Raw genomic sequence first — 16,688 nt, forward strand, 5'->3', positions numbered from 1 at the left:
TGATATCGGTATAATGGACTCATCCACCATTTTGTATGTTTTACTTTCCCCCAGTCAACAAGTCAATCTCTCATCGTACAAGCACAATGAAACTATCTTCCAATGGTTGTTGTAGAATATTTAAATAGAGAAAAACTCATTTAAATAGAAATAAAGATGAGAATGAAGTACATATGTAAAGTATACGACATGTTTTGATAAACTGTTATATTAGATAAACATATGTAGATGTAGACCAGGTATTTCAAAATATAATTCTAAGATTGCATACAAGAATGCCTTACAATTTGGCCAATTTAAGTCAAGTGCCTTATACTGTTGTCTAGTTAGGCGGCTCACAGTTAATCTCTCAGCACGGCGGCAGCTGATAAGTGTATCTGAAGGCTTTCAGTGTGTGTAGGAGAAAAACAAGCCCAGACACATCCAGATAACACCAACCTGCCCACCGAACGCCAACGAGGCGTGGGAGTTTTCAAGAGATATGGAACTGAACTTCATTACAACATCATAACATCAGACCACAGAGAAACGTTTAATTCATAAAAGGTTTATTGTAATAAAAATTAACTGTATGCACAAATGCATTTTAAAAAATGTACATTAAAAGCAACTCTGCTTCAAAATAGCTTACAAACTACATTTACTCTGTCTGAAACAGTAAACGCGTGCTGCTCAACAGCCCGAGAGAGACAGAATGCTTGATGTGAGTCTCTGCTGGCGCTTCGGCCCGATACCTTCCAACATACCAAATGCAAAGCATCCTGGGAAAAGACAATCGTTTCCCCCAGAGATGCCGAAGTCTGCATGACTCATTTCATGACATTACAATAGGAAGTTATTGCCTGAATATTGCACAGTAAGACTAAAAGAGCCAGGCAGTGACGTTTATTAAGGGAGCGGTGGCGCTATGGTTAAGGCAGAAGGGATTATGGGAGTTCGTTCATGTGGCGTCCCGCTCAATAGCAGCTCCTGTTAGAAATTATGAAAGTCCACAGCAGTTTTAGGCCTGAAACGTACTGTACGCAAGCACGCGAATGCAAATACGTTGCAAAGCAATGTTGCATTCTCAGAGTTGCCACAGGTGGTGCTATAGCACACCGAAGCACAAAACGCTGGTCGATTTTATTGTCGTTGTGGTTGTTTGAAAACATCCTTACAGAAGTTTATCACCAAAAACTTTCGTGCACTTGCGTGAAGTACGTTTCAGGCCATTAATTGCTTTACATTCTCGTGAGGTATCGTAATTGCACCGAAACCGTGTGCGAGCACCAGTGAAAACACCCCAAAACCTGTTTCGGGATTGTAAAAATAAACAAGAGTCACACGGAACAGTGCTGAAAGATCTCCAGGTCCAGCAGACGCCCAGTCGCGTAACAACCAGTGCTTTAATGTTCATCTTAAATAAAGGTTTACGAAGTGAAGTCACGCGAACAGCTACAACTCTTAACATGGCAGTTGGTCGGTCAGGCGCTAGTACCAGCAGAACCGGTCCCGTGCGTTCAGCTGGACACCATCATCAGGTAGTTTTTTGGTGGACTTGTGCGCCCGCCCATCATGAAGCGGTTTTTGCAGTTCGCCGTTTGGTCGTACGGTGAGAGGCTGGGGGCGGGGCTTGAGACTGGCGGTTCTGCTTCGTAGAGAACGCAAATGGACCCGTCCTCGCCGATACGGTAGGACACTTCATACGGGTCCACCCAGAGCGTCAGCTCCCGCGGCAAGAGTGAGAAAAGCTGCCCGCTGGTCAGTCCGATGCGGCCGGCTGCTCGGCCAATCAGAGGGTCCATTTCGTGATTGATCCGTATGCAGCGGTAACCAGAGCCCTTCTGCGGCCTGTCAGGGAACCAATGATGCTGGTAGTGTTCTAAAGGAAAAGGAAACATTTCTGTTAAAATCCTGCATCTTTTACCTCCTCAGGAAGTATCACATGACCAGTGAACCACGGTATTACCCTAAAGAAGCTATGGTACTTTTATATACACAGCAAAGTATTTAAGGTACTTTCAATAATACTGAAAATAAAACTAAAATTTACAACAAAAGTTTAAAAGCAGTACCTGATAGCGCCTGCGCGAGACAGTCTCTAAACACCTGGAGCTGCGCGTCACTCAAGCGTCCGCGGCCGCGCAAAAGTCTGCAAACGAAACTCGCGGCGGCCAAAACCTCCGGGATCATTTCTGCTCCGGTGCCGTGGGTCATTGTTCTCCGTCCAATAGGGTTTAGAATAAAAAATAATGATGCTGAAAGTTAAAAACCCCAACAGTTGGCGTCCGTTTCGGTTTGATGCTGGTGATTTAATGCAGTGGCGATGAAACGGTACACATTCCCCGAGAGATATTCGATCCAAACCTTTCCGTTTCTTCTGACTGGACTCTGATCTGTTGTGAGAGGAGTGATTCTGCCGATATATACACACAAAGCAGTCGACGTCAGTCGCGCTGATCTGAGTGACACGCCCAGCGTCCAATGAAACAAAGGGGCGGCTTCCTCGCTCGACAGATTGGTTGTCAGGGTGGAAAACACCGCGTGTTGTGGTGACGTTCTCCTTCCGTCCGCGTCCAAATATGGAGATTTACGTCAAACGCCGCTAGAGTATGAGTGACGAAATTCGGGGGAAAAACAAAGACCGCGAGAAAGCGCTTACCGTAAAGTTTCGGCGTTTAATTATAGAAGCGTATGGCGTTCGGAGCTGGTTTTCCTCTCTGTGATCGTCTGTCAAGCGTAGGTGACACCAGAAACCTACACACGACCTAAATAGATCCAAACTAAACAACCAACCCAAATGTTTAAAAATCCTGTCAGTTTAATCAATATTCTAATAACATGCATACAATCGTAAGTAATATAGATACATGTATTTATCTGTATGAATGATATTACAGAGCGTTTTCAGTGCAGTGGAATATAAATATTTTTTAAAAATATATATGATAAACTGAGTTATAAACCTGTATTTTGAAGTGTAGCAGCGACATCTGGTGGCCAAGCGCATTAGGCCAAACCAGATGTTAAAATTAACATTGTTTATTCATCAAACATAATTTTTTTTTTTTTTTTGTTATAATTTTCGTTTACATTTGACACATATATGGTGAGAATATCTTCAGCTCCGTAAATGTCTGACTCGCAGAGCATCTCTGTCACTTTGCCATCCCTGTATCTGTTACCATGGCGACCGCTCACATCCTGCGCCTTTTCCAGCAGCTTTTATTTCTGATATAACACAAATCAGTCACAATAATCCTCTGCTGCACATTAACATTTCAGTATTTTATGTTTATATATCTTCTATTTTATACTATATATTAGAGTATACACTGTGTATGAACTAAATATATTCTTTCTAAATACTATGTAGTTTCTGAATGTACTACAGTGTGTTGGTGTGAACGCAGATGGCCGATTCTGCTGTTGTGTGTGTTTGTCATGTGGACTGACAGCACGTTTGTCTATATTTGGCTGTAGTGTGTGTGTGTGTGTGTGTGTTGCAGAAGTTGATGCAGTTCATGTGAAGGGCTCTCACCATGGCAACACGTGTCTTCCTGAGTGCCGGCTGAGACACGATTCATTGTTTATATGAATATGTCATATCAAGCGATGCACACACACACACACACACACACACATTCGTGTCTCTGGTTTCGGGGTCCGGTGACCCGTCGGACATGCCGTGTGTCCTCTGAGACTGGAGTAAGACTTCGCCATCTGGAGGTGAGCTGGGGCATTGTGGATAATCCCACAGGAGGTGTGTGTCCTCCTGCAAACTCACACACACACACACACACACCGCCTGCAGTGCAACTGCTGTCTCCTCTGATCTGAGCTGACACGTCCCTCCAGCAGTGTGTGTGTGTGTGTGTGTGTCGCTCCATCTCAGCACTAGTGGTTTGATCTACAGCGTCTTGCACCACCTTCCTGAAGCTCTTTAAACATAATCTACACAACGATCAGCACAAGAAAACAATGAGATCTCTTCAATATTTCAGTTATTTCTCCTGAGGAAAAGAGCCCAGTAATCTGATGAAGAGATCTCAATATCTCAAACTGTCCTCAGATGAAAAGTCAGAGCGTTTGTCATCTAATGATCTGAGCGGCTCTCCACATTCATTTTACAGCTTTATGATGACAACCTTACTGATGACAACTTTTGACTCATCTGGGTCTGTTTCTCCTCAGGAATTGTAGGAGAAACACCTAAAAATTAAGTCTGCTGAGCTATAAAAGAGCAACCTCTGAGCAATAACACTAAATATAAAAGAAAAGTTTATAAAAAAATGATAAAAGAAAGAGTACACACCACCACTTTAACAATAAAGACAAAGAGGAGCTGTAGAATAAACAGAACGATATCATCCGCTCGTGTGGATGCTAATATACAGTGCTCAATGAGTACACCCCACTGAAAGTCTCTGGAGCAAAGCTAAATTGTAGACTACAAATGTCTAATTTAACAAGAATTCAACCACAGGTGAGTCTAATTCTTCATTACACAGGTGTCCAGCAGACAGCTGACTATAAAGGGGTGTTAAAACCCCTTCCCATTTCATGCTGTCAGCAATGGCACCACATGGAAGAGAAATGTCACAAGACCTGAGAAAGAAAATCATTTCTTTACACCAGAAAGAAGATCAGCAAAGCTTTACTTATCAGTCAGAATACTGTAGCAAAAGTGGTACAAAAATTTTAAAAAGATGGAACTGCAACCACCTCACAGAGACGTCCAGGTCGTCGACGGAAGTTAACACCTCGACAGGAGCGTCTTCTGATGAGAAGGGTTGAAGAAAATCGGCATGCAAGTTCACTGCAGTTATCTAAAGAAGTAGAAAGCCAAACTGGTGACTATTTCCCGTGACACAATACGGCGTATACTGCAGAGGAATGGCATGCATGGGTGCCGTCCATGAAAGAAGCCTCTCCTAAAGCCCAGACACAAAAAAGCCCTCCTAGAGTTTGCCAGGGCCCATGCTGACAAAGATGAAGACTACTGGGACTCTATACTCTGGAGTGATGAGACCAAGATGAATGTTTTTGATTCAGTGGCTCCTGATCTGAACCCAATCGAACACCTATGGGGAATTCTGAAGAGACAAGTTGAGCATCACTCTCCATCTAGTATCCAGTCTCTAAAAGAGCTCATTCTTGAAGAATGGAAAAAGAAAGATGTTGCAAAATGTCGCCAACTAGTTCATTCCATGCCTAGAAGACTTGGTGCTGTCATTAAAAATCATGGAGGCCACACAAAGTACTAGATGTAGTAGTTTTTGTTGTGGGGTGTACTCATTTTTGCATCACCCTAATTTGAGTAAAACTGAAAAATGTGTAATCGAAGTTATATTATTAGCCTTACTTTCATGTTATAAGTTAAACAGATGTTATATTAAACATTTTGGAAATTGTTTTTGTGTTCACTGAGATATTGTTTAAAATGTTACTTTTCAAAAGGGGGTGTACTCATTTACGCTGAGCACTGTAGTTAGCGTTCTTAGTTATTGTCCATTGGTGTGAATGCTAAAATAGTTATCGTTGTCGTCTGCTGGTGGAGATACTAATGTAATTATCGTTATAGTTATCATCTGCTGGCATGGACGCTAATTTAGTTATCGTTATAGTTATCTTCCGCTGGTTTGGATTGTAATATAGTTATCGTTATCGCTATTATCCGCTGGTGTGGACGCTAATATAGTTATCGCTATTATCCGCTGGTGTGGACGCTAATATAGTTATCATTATCATCTGCTGGTGTGGACGCTAATATAGTTATCGTTATAGTTATCATCCGTTGGTGTGGATGCTAATATAGTTTTCGTTATAGTTACCGTTACTGTTGTGAATGCGCTTTAACCAGCCTGACCCAAAATACTTGATTTGTGTTCCAGCATGAGTGTTTGTGCTCTGACACGATTCTGTCACGTCCTTTCGTCAACAAATGTCTCCATCCCTCCCATAATTCTCCTCCGAGCCGCTCGCAGACCCCTGACTTTAAGGACAGCGAGTTTATTTATTCATGCCTCTCTTCTGGTTTACTGGAACTTCTGATGGCTCGACACAGATTTGCACTTTCCTCTGGCGTGTGCTCTGCTCGCTGCATGTGCTGCCCGCAGGAGAGACTCGCGCATGTTCCACCGCTGCGGCGTGTTTCCCTGACGGCTGTCAGGTCCGCTCACGTCCTAGAGCTCCCACCAGTGAGTTTAGCAGCAGAGACCTTAAAAACCCAACGAAAACACACCAGAGAGGTCTCCTGCTTCTCAGAGGTTTCTCCTGAGAAAATCAGGCAAATCTGTGCTCAGTTTGAGAAAGTCTGATTTGAACTCAACTACATTTTGATCTGAGCTGCCATTAACATGTAATGTTTGTCCTAAAAGTCCTTTGAATAAATCAAGAATCAGAACTGGTGGTTGCCAGGGAGTTGCTATGTGAGTGTTTATTCTTGGCGTTTTATGGTCCAGCAGGTGAAAATGGTGAAGTACCAGCACACCTCTCTCTCCTCAACAACAACAACACATGATTTGAGGATGACACGCATTCTCAACTTCAATACTAGAACTAGTGATGAGTGAGTTAATTAATTCTTCTCATTAATTGAATGCATATTTATGTCTTCACAGCTCTGGAATCTGATCGAATGATGGAGACGAGCGTCAAACGAGGGTAGACCCCTGCCAGCCAATCAGCTCTCGCTCTCGGCCGACAGGCGCAGCTGCCTGACCAATCACAGCAGGGATGTGCCAGAGGTGGGCGGGGCCTGAGTGCTGGAGTGGCAGTGTTCTGGATCGAGCGTTCAGAGAGAGAGAGAGAGAGAGAGAGGAGAGACAGCTCCGTCCGTCCGATTCTGCTGCGTGTCTCTCTCACTGCAGCTCTGCATGGGAGTGTGTGTGTGTGAGCGTATATGTGTGTGTGTTCATGTATGCCGGCAGTAGCTGCATCGCTCCTTCATCCTCTTCATCTTCATCCTGTGTTCGGAGTGAATTCACAGCATTGGCGCACGATCCTGCTCATCTGTTGCCGTGGTGATGGGCTGTCGACTGTCAGGGCCGTGGATGGGCGACGGGATGGGGGTGAGTCCAGTGTGTGTAAATGTTCACGATTGTGTGCTGATGGTGATTAGGAGTGACAGTGATGCAGTTTCAAACACACACACACACACACGTGTGCATCCCTCTCTCTCATGACTCATGCAGTGATGTGTGTTGGTATGAAGATGCAGTATGATTTTCAACATATGTGTGTGTGTGTGTGTGTGTGAGCCTGAGGTTCAGTCCAGTTTCATACGGATCCGGTCGGTGGGCAGCTGTGGTGCTGAGGGGGGAATATGTTTACACAGCTGCGCTTTAGTCAACCCTACAGTAGTGATAAACCGAATCAGGTTAAATAGAGCGTACGCCAAACGGCTGAACGCACCGGATCCGTGCAAACGAGAACTAAAATTAATCAGGCTGTTGATTATCTGTCGTTCAGGTTCACGGTCGGGATTTGACCCACCTGCCGAAGCGAGAGGCCTTCCGTATCCTGGCCAGCTATGAGCAGCCAATCACGCTTCAGATCGAGGGCCGGGGGCGGAGCCTGCAGTACAACCGGACAACGGACTGCAGCACGCAGACGGAACGGCCGTGGGACCCTCTCCGGCCGCACTCGTGTACAATGCCGCGTCTGCCTCCCTCGGACAGGTGCGACACACCTCACCGCTGCCACCTGCAGGACAAACATGGACATGCACTCGAGGGGCCGTTCACACACGACGCAATCTTGTGCTTATAAGTAAAAATGAGCTGCATTTAAGTCAATTTATTGCTTATTGAAATAAAGAATGTGTCCTGTGTGAACGACTTTTTAGGGTGTACTTATTTTTAACGTAGCAGGCACGGCTGTTTGAACGCGCGAGGCTTCCGGTGTTATTTTTAGCTGTACAAAAACAGTTTGTTGAAGCTGCTTGATATTGCAAACTGGTATTTCTTATTATTATTATTCGTTATACCATTTGTACTATGTTATCCTTCTAGTTATGTATCTATCCACCTTATTTTGTGCGAGATTGCCAATCATTAGCCAAACGATGGTTTCATGAAGAACCTTTAACATCAATGGAATCTTCCCATTCCACAAAAGTCTCTTTATAGGGGAAAAAGGTTCTTTAGATTATTAAAATGTTCATCACACTAAAAAAAATTGTTATTTTAAGAACTGATCACTGAAAGGTTCTTTGAGGAGCCAAAAATGGTGCTTCTACAGCATCGCTGCGAAATCCATAAACGGTAAAACTATTTGCGCTACAAACCAGTTGTTTACAGTATGAAGTATCAGTTTTTGTACAGAAGCGAACGTTTCTGGAAGCCTCGCACATTGATGTCCGCGCGCGCTCTTATGTTAAAAAATCAATCAATCGGAAGTCTTGCACGTTCACAGAAAATAGCTTGCTTTGTGTTGCAAAATAATTATGCCTTCCAACTTGATTTCAATCTGACCTGCCCCTCAAAACACATCTGACACAGTGCTGCCAATTTAGCGATTTTGTCGCTATATTTAGCGACTTCCCCGCCCCTTTTGAGACTTTTTTCAAAAGCCTAGCGACAAATCTAGCAACTTCTTGGATAATCCTTATCTAGATTCTGTGACTCGCCCACTGATCTATATTTATATTAATATAGATCAGTGGACTCGCCAGTATGACGTAATCTAGCGATGTTTAGCGACCAGTTTTAGCTACTTTCAACTGAAAGCAATTGGCAACACTGATCTGACGTGCTCCCATCCGCTCCGTCAGAGCCTTCTCTAGCATGTAAACGGCCTTAAGGCACAGTCACGCTAGGTTTTGCATTCATGCGCATGTAAACGCAGGAGAATGTGCATGCGAGCATATTTCATCCTTCGCCGCGCTCTTAAGTTCCATGTGTGGTGAACGCTCATCTCTTGAGTTCATATAGCGAAAAGATGTCTGATCGATCCCTTCCAGTCTAGAACTTTAAGAACATCAAGCATGCAGCCTAAAAACATGATTAGGCAGCCATCAGATCCTAAAATAAAACATTTAAGAGCCAAATGACTTTTTAGTTGCCAAATTCAACAATTGAGAAGAGCTGAGTCAAAGTTGTGTGTTGTCATTAAGGGACATTTTAGTATATAGACTATAAAAGTTTGTTTAAATTTGATGCTGTCACTGTAATAATCCTGACTGTTTTTGTCCCATATAAATATCACATTGTTTTGTAAGAACATTTCTGACTGTTTGAAAAAGTTACGTGTTAATTATCGTTCCAACATGTCGTCTAGTTTTCTGCTTACTCCCAAAGAAAGCTTCCCTTTAGCCTCTCGATGCTAAACCCTAACTAATAATATTTTTGTAAAAAAAAATCAACAAATCTTGAATGTTTTGGATATGTCTTTAATTAGTCATATGAATAAACAGTGAGTAAATAGATTAATATAAATCTCACTTACCTGAAGTTAGTCGCAGTAACGGTTCCCGGTTCTTTTCAAATTGGATAAATGCCGCGAGTTTCTGTGAGGGAGTCGGTTGGGAACTTCGTAACGGCTCTGAACGATTCGATGACTGATTCAAAAGGGCTTCGAGTTCCAGGTTGTTTCGTGGATCTTTTTGAGTGACTGGTTCACAAGAGTCATTTTGCACGCGAATCACGATGTAAAACGAGTTCGAGGTTGTTTTGTGAATCTTTTTGACTGACTTATTCAAAAGAACCTGTTCACAAGAGTCGCGAATCACGATTCATAACGAGTTCGAGGTTGTTTCGTGAATCTTTTTGACCAAAAGAACTGGTTCACAGGAGTCATTTGCACGCGAATCGGACATCACTTCTGTCCTTACGTTAATAAGATCGACTCGCAAATTTTTTTTTTTCCTGATTTTCAAAGTTTATTTGATTTTAAAATTATTGCTGTAAATATTTAACATTAGTCGCAGTTTGGTGGCCTGAGATTGACCAGGGAGGAAACTCTTATTTTGTCCATTTTTCGTCAATACAATTATAAGGTTCAAAAAAAAAAAAAAAAAAAAGATAAACTTTTTGAAATATGGCAGGAATGTTATATGTTATATTTCGTGGTGTGTATTAGGACAAGCATCACTATTACTATAATTCTAAACTACCCATTACTATTAATATTACTATTTATGTATATTTCATATAACCGCCATACTCTTTGTAGGCATCTTTACGCTGCTGTTGGTCTCTATATCAGAATGAGGTCAGAGAAGCTCTTTATAAACACAATAACAGCATCTTAGATGAAGGGGGTGTGTCCTATAGCTGGAGGGAGAGGTCTTGTGTTATCAGCATATAATATTCATACAGATATATTCAAGTGTTTGTGTTTTGTTGTTGTCCTCTCAGGACGTACTACAATCACATGACCCTACCCGTGAACCGTAGAGATGGAGGCAGGTACGAGTACCTGCCAAACACACCTAGAGACCTGGAGCACAGAGAACGCCTGTCCTACAATGTAAGTTATTAACATAATCAGATTATGATGATTATCAGATGTTAATATTCATGAGGCGTATAGTTATTGATTTACCCTTTATGTGACCAGTGTCTGATATGTGCCACATTTTAAAGGTCATGCAAACAATAATTTAGGATGAATATCAAGTATTTCTTTCCGAATCCTGATTGTTCCGCAATGCCTAGCTTTAAGGAGTGTTTAAAAGCAGTTGTTTCATGCTTCTTGTGTGTGTGTGTGTGTGTGTGTGTGTGCCTAACAAACGCGTTTTTCAAAATGGAGCTGCTCTCTTATGCTCTGGAATTATTCATGCATTTAGCTACGCTTGGGAATTCACACACACACACACACACACACACACACACACACATTTCACGTGTACGGTGCACAGGAGGAAACAGCCTTTAATAAAGCAACTGAAGGAGAGACAGACGGGAAATGCAGACAGACAGACTGTTCAGTCGTGTAAAATAATCACTCTTCCACATCACAGCCTCATTATGCTAATAATTCATCAGGAAGCATCAGAAATGCTGGGATGTTCCTCTCACAAGAGCAGAAATGCTTTGGAATGATTGTAACAGTCTTATTTCTGGACTGAAGCGTGGTTTAATGGCGTATGTCGTGCTGTTTCAGGAGCCGGAGTTCTCCAGCGGCGTGTCTCAGGGACAAAACTGTCTGATCGGCTGCTGCAAAACCAACTTAGAGGAGCCCAGAAGTTTCCAGAGTCAGGTGAGAGTTACAGGAGCATGGACTGAAGGAATAACTGACGAAGAACCACTGAATTATTGAGTATTCAGTGTTCACAAAATGCAAATGCAATATAGTAAAAAAAAAAAACACATTTTCTAGAACGTCGAGCAGCGGCGTGTTGTTGTTGTTCTGGTTCTCGTGCGATTCTCTTCATCCGTCACAGCCTGAGAGGCGAGGAGTCACATATTATGTAAGTTATGTGTTACCAGGCAACCAGCGATCATAAATATGGCGAGCCACCAGAGTGACTCTTGAGCTCTGATAGAGGGTCGTTCAATCAATGGAGTTCATGTTGAATTTAAATGTAAAGCGTTCACACTGGCAGTGATTTAAACTGTATTGTGGCTTGATAGTAGGCATTTCTACTCGACTGTCTGCGCTGCTATTGGCTGTCTCTGCGAATTTGCATATAGTTAAAACGATCGCTCATGTCACCACAAATCATCAACTCGCATTGAAGAGATTTTTTTTTTTTTTTGCAAATTTCTTTAAAGGTACATCATTCTCCAAAAAGTATCCTATAAACTTTATCAGCTCATAAGCTGAAATATTGGGTGAGCCACAAATGAGCTTGCTGTTAATAACCAATATGCACAAACCTGGATTAAAATATTATTTAACCACCTAGCAACCACCCAGAGTACTGTTTTTTTTCTGTAATCTTGTTTTTTTTAAATCATGAATAATAATTTAATTATTTGTCAAACATTTGTCGTTTAGTGTATTGCAGCTCTTTTGTAAAACATTATAGTGAATTTTTTAAGTAAAGTTCATTGAAAAAAACTTTTATGTTGGCTTGAAAAAGCCATATGAAAGTTTGGGAGTTTTACATTTAGTGAAGTGGAAAGAGAAAGAAAGAAAGACATTGTTAGCATGCACATGTTTTAGCACATTGCTAGCATGAATTGACATGTTTGCTAATATGTTCTAACATGAATTAGCATGTTTTAACACGTTGCTAGCATGAATTAGCATGTTTTAAGAGGTTGCTAACACAAATTAGCATGTTGCTAGCATGTTTTAACACATTGCAATCATGGATTAGCATGATGCTAGCATGTTTTACCACATTGCTAACATGATTTATCACTTTGCTAGCATGAATTAACATGTTGATAACATGAATTAGCATGTTTTAACATGTTGCTAGCATGAATTAGCATGTTTTAAGAGGTTGCTAACACAAATTAGCATGTTGCTAGCATGTTTTACCACATTGCTAACATGATTTATCACTTTGCTAGCATGAATTAGCATTTTGATAACACGAATTAGCATGTTTTAAGAGGTTGCTAACACAAATTAGCATGTTGCTAGCATGTTTTAACACATTGCAATCATGAATTAGCATGTTGCTAGCATGTTTTAGCACATTGCTAGCATGAATTAGCATGTTGCTAGCATGTCCTAAGCTAGTTGCTAGGCTTTGTTAGATTCTTGATAGATTCTTGGTGGATGAAGCTTTAATACTCTAGTTATTCTATAAACGTTTTGACCCCCTCAATGAAAGTCTATGGGTCTTTTCGTAGTTTAGATCGTCCGTTTAAGAAAAATCACAAGTCGGATCCATTAGAAAAGATACAGCATACCGAGCCCTAGGAGGAGACACTGTTTAAAATTACAACAAGAAAATTTTATTAACAAAGATTAATTTTACTATGGTAAAATCACTGTAATGCATCACCTTGAGTTGTTAATTGCTCTAATGTCATAATATGTGTGTTTGTGACAGACTGATGACGATGATTATATGATGGAGAAACCCCTGGGTTACCTGCCTCTTCACCATGAGCTGGACAGTGGACTCGGCTGGACAGACGGTAGTTTCCACCAGGGGGAGCTGTCGGGGGTGGAGACGGAGGAGGGGCTCGAGGAGTGCCACGGCCACGGAGGCGGAGGGTCGCCATCGTCGGAGTCCTTCATCTCGTCGGAATTGAGCGACTCTGGTTTTTACAGCGTCAGCACCAGCGAGTTCCTGCGCTTCCAGCGTCTACTTGAGAAGCGCATGCGCCATTACAACGCTCGCATGCACCACCAGGGGGAGCCGTGTTCCCGCGAGCGGCGGGACAGCCAGATAAAACACCCTCTAGAGGCCATCCCGGAAACGCTGACAGTCCAGCCTCAAAACGTTTGCTTGCCCGTCCCGGGGTCGCGAGGATTGTCCCGGGTGTCGTCCGTGCAGTACCGCAAGGCTGAGCGGCCGTGTTTGAACAGACACAGCTCCAGCAGCGGCTCGCTGTTCAATCCCGCAGTGCACTCCACATGCAGTACCCCCTCTGGCCAGAGGCGGCCACTGCCTCATCCGAGTTCTGCAGGAATGCTGAGGAGGAGCCGAACGCTGCATCACCGTCCTGCGCCCATGGAGTACCGCAGACGGGCGAGTCACCCGGCTTCGCCCAACTACTGCAGCGCCACGTTGCATCCCTGCAGCCACAGAGCCGACCTGCCCACAAATCTCCCCGAGGAGCCAGACTTGGCACTGATGCATGCCGTCAGTCACCCAGCACACCCTTCCGCACACTCTGCGTTTCCTACACAGACTGCACACGCTATGCATGCGATGAGTCAACCATCCCTGATCACTCCAGTTGATGAGCGCTGCTATATGCCGCCAGATCTTCATGACAACAGTAGGATCCGAGCATCCACCGAACCCCAGAGATTCGTGATGGAGCAGCCGCCCAGCCAGCACAGGGACGTGCGGTTCCACACCCTAAGTCACACGCCCAGTCAGGACGCCAATGACACCTGGCCGAAACCCGCCAACCGCGGAGGCTCAGGTGGAGGAGGCGGACTCTACAGCACCTTGGAGGGCCACATGCCCACTGCGGCCACTAGGAAAACACCCAGCGGGAACTTGCGGGCCATGCGAAATCAGATGCTGCGGGATAGAGCGTCCCGGCTGGCGGACGAGCGTAGCGGCATGAGCACAGACGAGGAGAGTCACAGCGAGGTCCGCATGGGTCGCTATTGGAGCCGCACTGAGCGACGCGAACACATGCTACAGAGACAGCGACAGCAGCAGGCCAGAGGTGGTGTGGCTGCGACGGGATTGGTGCATGGCGGCGGGGTCGTGGGAGGAGCCAACGTAGACACTTATAGTACGGTCCTCGAGCTGAGCCAGAGGAAACTAAGTCGTCTGAGGAACCGGAAGCTGCTGGATGACTGGACCACCGTAGAGGAACTCCTGACGCACGGAACGCGCCTGAGCTCCAGCGAAGACGCCTTGCAGCTGCCCACGTCGTTGCTAACCGTCACAACTGTATAGCGACACCCACTGCGTGTGTGTTCAGATTGACGTGTGTGTGTGTGTGTGTGTGTGTGTTTGTGTGTGTGTGTTGGACCGCCCGCACTACACAAAGCTACCTCCAGAAATTGAGGTTTACTGTAGATACAGACGTTTCCAGACACCGTAGTAAATTGATTTTTAAATGTTATATTTGCAGTATCTTGTTTTGCATTGTGTTGTAAAGAGATGTTTTATTATGGAGCGAAATCACTGCAGTTTGATGTGACCGCATGAAGCAATACAACATAGATACCGACGCCAGACAAGCCGAACTTCATTTGGTGCCAAGAAAAGTTTACGTTACGGATCAATTTAAGGTGGTGCTAACCGTGAGATTTAATTTATTTCAGATTATTCGCAACTATAGCCTATAAACAACATCCGGATTGCGTATCTTTTGCACAAAATTGAAAATTCCCTCTCCGACCGTCTTCCGCTAGCTGACTGAATTTGTTGCGTTAGCACAGCCCCACCTTTCCATCGTGAATCTGATTCTCTGGGAATAATATTGGATAATCTAACGACGGATCGTGAGTCAGATACGCAGTCAGGGCCGATGATTGGGTGTTCAGGGTTATGCTGGAGATCAGGCAGCGGGAACATGAGTGTGTGTGCGGGTTCTTGCACTATAACTGTAGTTCTGTAGAGTATTTTTAAAGCTATTTTTCTTGTGCTCTTCACAATTGATGTCACAAAAAGAACTTTTATAAACACTTATAAAATTAAGTGGTGTCAACAGCAGTACAACAATTTGGTGAGAAAGACGGTGCACTGAACTGTTCGTTTTATTCTAACATGCAGAATTACTATATATTTTCAGCGCACCTTTCCGCAAACCAGGGGGTTTCAACTTTACAATGGGCATCATGAAAAACGAGCAGAATTAATTTAGCACAAATTGCGGTAAATATACACAAATACAACAATTAATATATGATTTTCTGAATGATTAAAGACTATTCACACCATGATAGCCAGTGTTGCCAAGTCTGCAGTTTTCCCGCGGAATTGGGCTACTTTAACTGTTGCCGCGGGTTGAAGCGACCTCAAATAACATGATATTTAGCCCCTGGAATGCGAATTTTACCAGTGGGATCCCAAAAGCGGATTTTTAAAGATTGGGCTAGTTTTGATTAGCAATTGGGCGGGGGTTTTTTTTGACGATAACTACAACTAACGATAAAGAATTGTTATAACTTTAAAATAATCACCACATCTATGGCGCAGAGGAATGGAATCTCTTTCAAAACGAATTTTTCCTAGTTGATGAACAATAAAAACATTAACAGCCAATCAGAAACCATCCTGCTTTTAAAGAGCTCCAGCATGATAAAACATGCAGCTCAATGTTGCCAAGTCCGCAGGGAATTGGGCTACTTTAACACTGTTGCCGCAGGTTGTTTTTCATGTCCGCGGGTTGAAGCGATATTTAGCCCATGGAATGTGAATTTTACCAAGAAGAACCCTGCCAAAAAGTGAATTTTACGCGATTTTTACCGTGGGACCCCCTGAAACGCGATTGGGCTAGTTTTGAGTAGCAATTGGGTTTTGTTGTGAAAACCTGGCAACCCTGATGCAGCGCAGCTTACAATAAACAGAACGATATCGTGCCGTGGATAGTAATATCATATCGTTATAGTTATCGTTCTGGGTGTGAACGGGCCTTTACGCAAATTCGTTCTGCTCCCGTTTCATGAATGAGACCTAATTATTTTCCAAAGTAGAAGATGCAGAAGTATTTTCGGAGTCACCTGTCAACGTGGGATGTTTGCGGATCTTTATTTTGAGCAGAAAATCAGGATATTTCCCACCTGCACTATTTTTGGTGCACTAGCACTCGAGTGTTTACAATTTTTTCCTCACAACTGTGACTCTCTGCGACACATCTCGCTCTCTCGCCCTCGTTTCTGAGGTGAAATCACGTCATTTTCACCGTGAGTCAAACGCTGTGAATAATGGATTTGAACGGATGTGACATGCGCTATTAACAGAACTCTGCCTCTCATTGGATTTTGCTCGTTTCCACTTTTAGAAATAATTTTCTTGGAATATGATGTACATGTGGTTGTAATAAAGATGAGATTTTAATTAGCTACTTAAAGTGTTTTTTGGTCCTTATTGAAGTTGGCGTTCATAAATGAAATCTGTCATGAAACAAAAATTCAGAAACTGACATCACATTTTCTGAATGAAA

General features: G+C 43.3%; 2 protein-coding genes and 1 long non-coding RNA gene across 3 annotated transcripts in view; 1 reads left to right on the plus strand and 2 right to left on the minus strand.

Annotated features, from left to right (window-relative positions):
• Positions 1–10,290, minus strand: part of LOC127520290 (uncharacterized) — a 24,972-nt gene extending 14,682 nt beyond the window's left edge. Inside the window, exons 1-2 of the long non-coding RNA XR_007932083.1 lie at positions 9,430–10,290; positions 7,477–7,686 (exon numbers count right to left, since the gene is read on the minus strand). This is a non-coding gene — a long non-coding RNA (uncharacterized LOC127520290). The remainder of the gene's footprint in view (positions 1–7,476; positions 7,687–9,429) is intronic.
• Positions 528–2,397, minus strand: btg2 (B-cell translocation gene 2). The gene is made up of 2 exons (XM_051908261.1): positions 2,055–2,397; positions 528–1,861 (listed from the first exon to the last, which is right to left on the minus strand). The coding sequence occupies exons 1-2, from the start codon at positions 2,194–2,196 to the stop codon at positions 1,500–1,502; spliced, it is 504 nt and encodes a 167-aa protein (XP_051764221.1). The 5' UTR covers positions 2,197–2,397; the 3' UTR covers positions 528–1,499.
• LOC127520267 (E3 ubiquitin-protein ligase PDZRN3-like) lies at positions 5,424–16,589 on the plus strand. Its single transcript, XM_051908224.1, has 5 exons — positions 5,424–7,052; positions 7,453–7,661; positions 10,341–10,452; positions 11,089–11,184; positions 12,938–16,589. Exons 1-5 carry the CDS (start codon positions 7,008–7,010, stop codon positions 14,471–14,473), a joined length of 1,998 nt encoding a protein of 665 aa, XP_051764184.1. The 5' UTR covers positions 5,424–7,007; the 3' UTR covers positions 14,474–16,589.
• Positions 16,590–16,688: the final 99 nt, after the last annotated feature.

Source organism: Ctenopharyngodon idella, chromosome 10, assembly GCF_019924925.1.
Source record: "Ctenopharyngodon idella isolate HZGC_01 chromosome 10, HZGC01, whole genome shotgun sequence".
Taxonomy (NCBI): domain Eukaryota; kingdom Metazoa; phylum Chordata; class Actinopteri; order Cypriniformes; family Xenocyprididae; genus Ctenopharyngodon; species Ctenopharyngodon idella.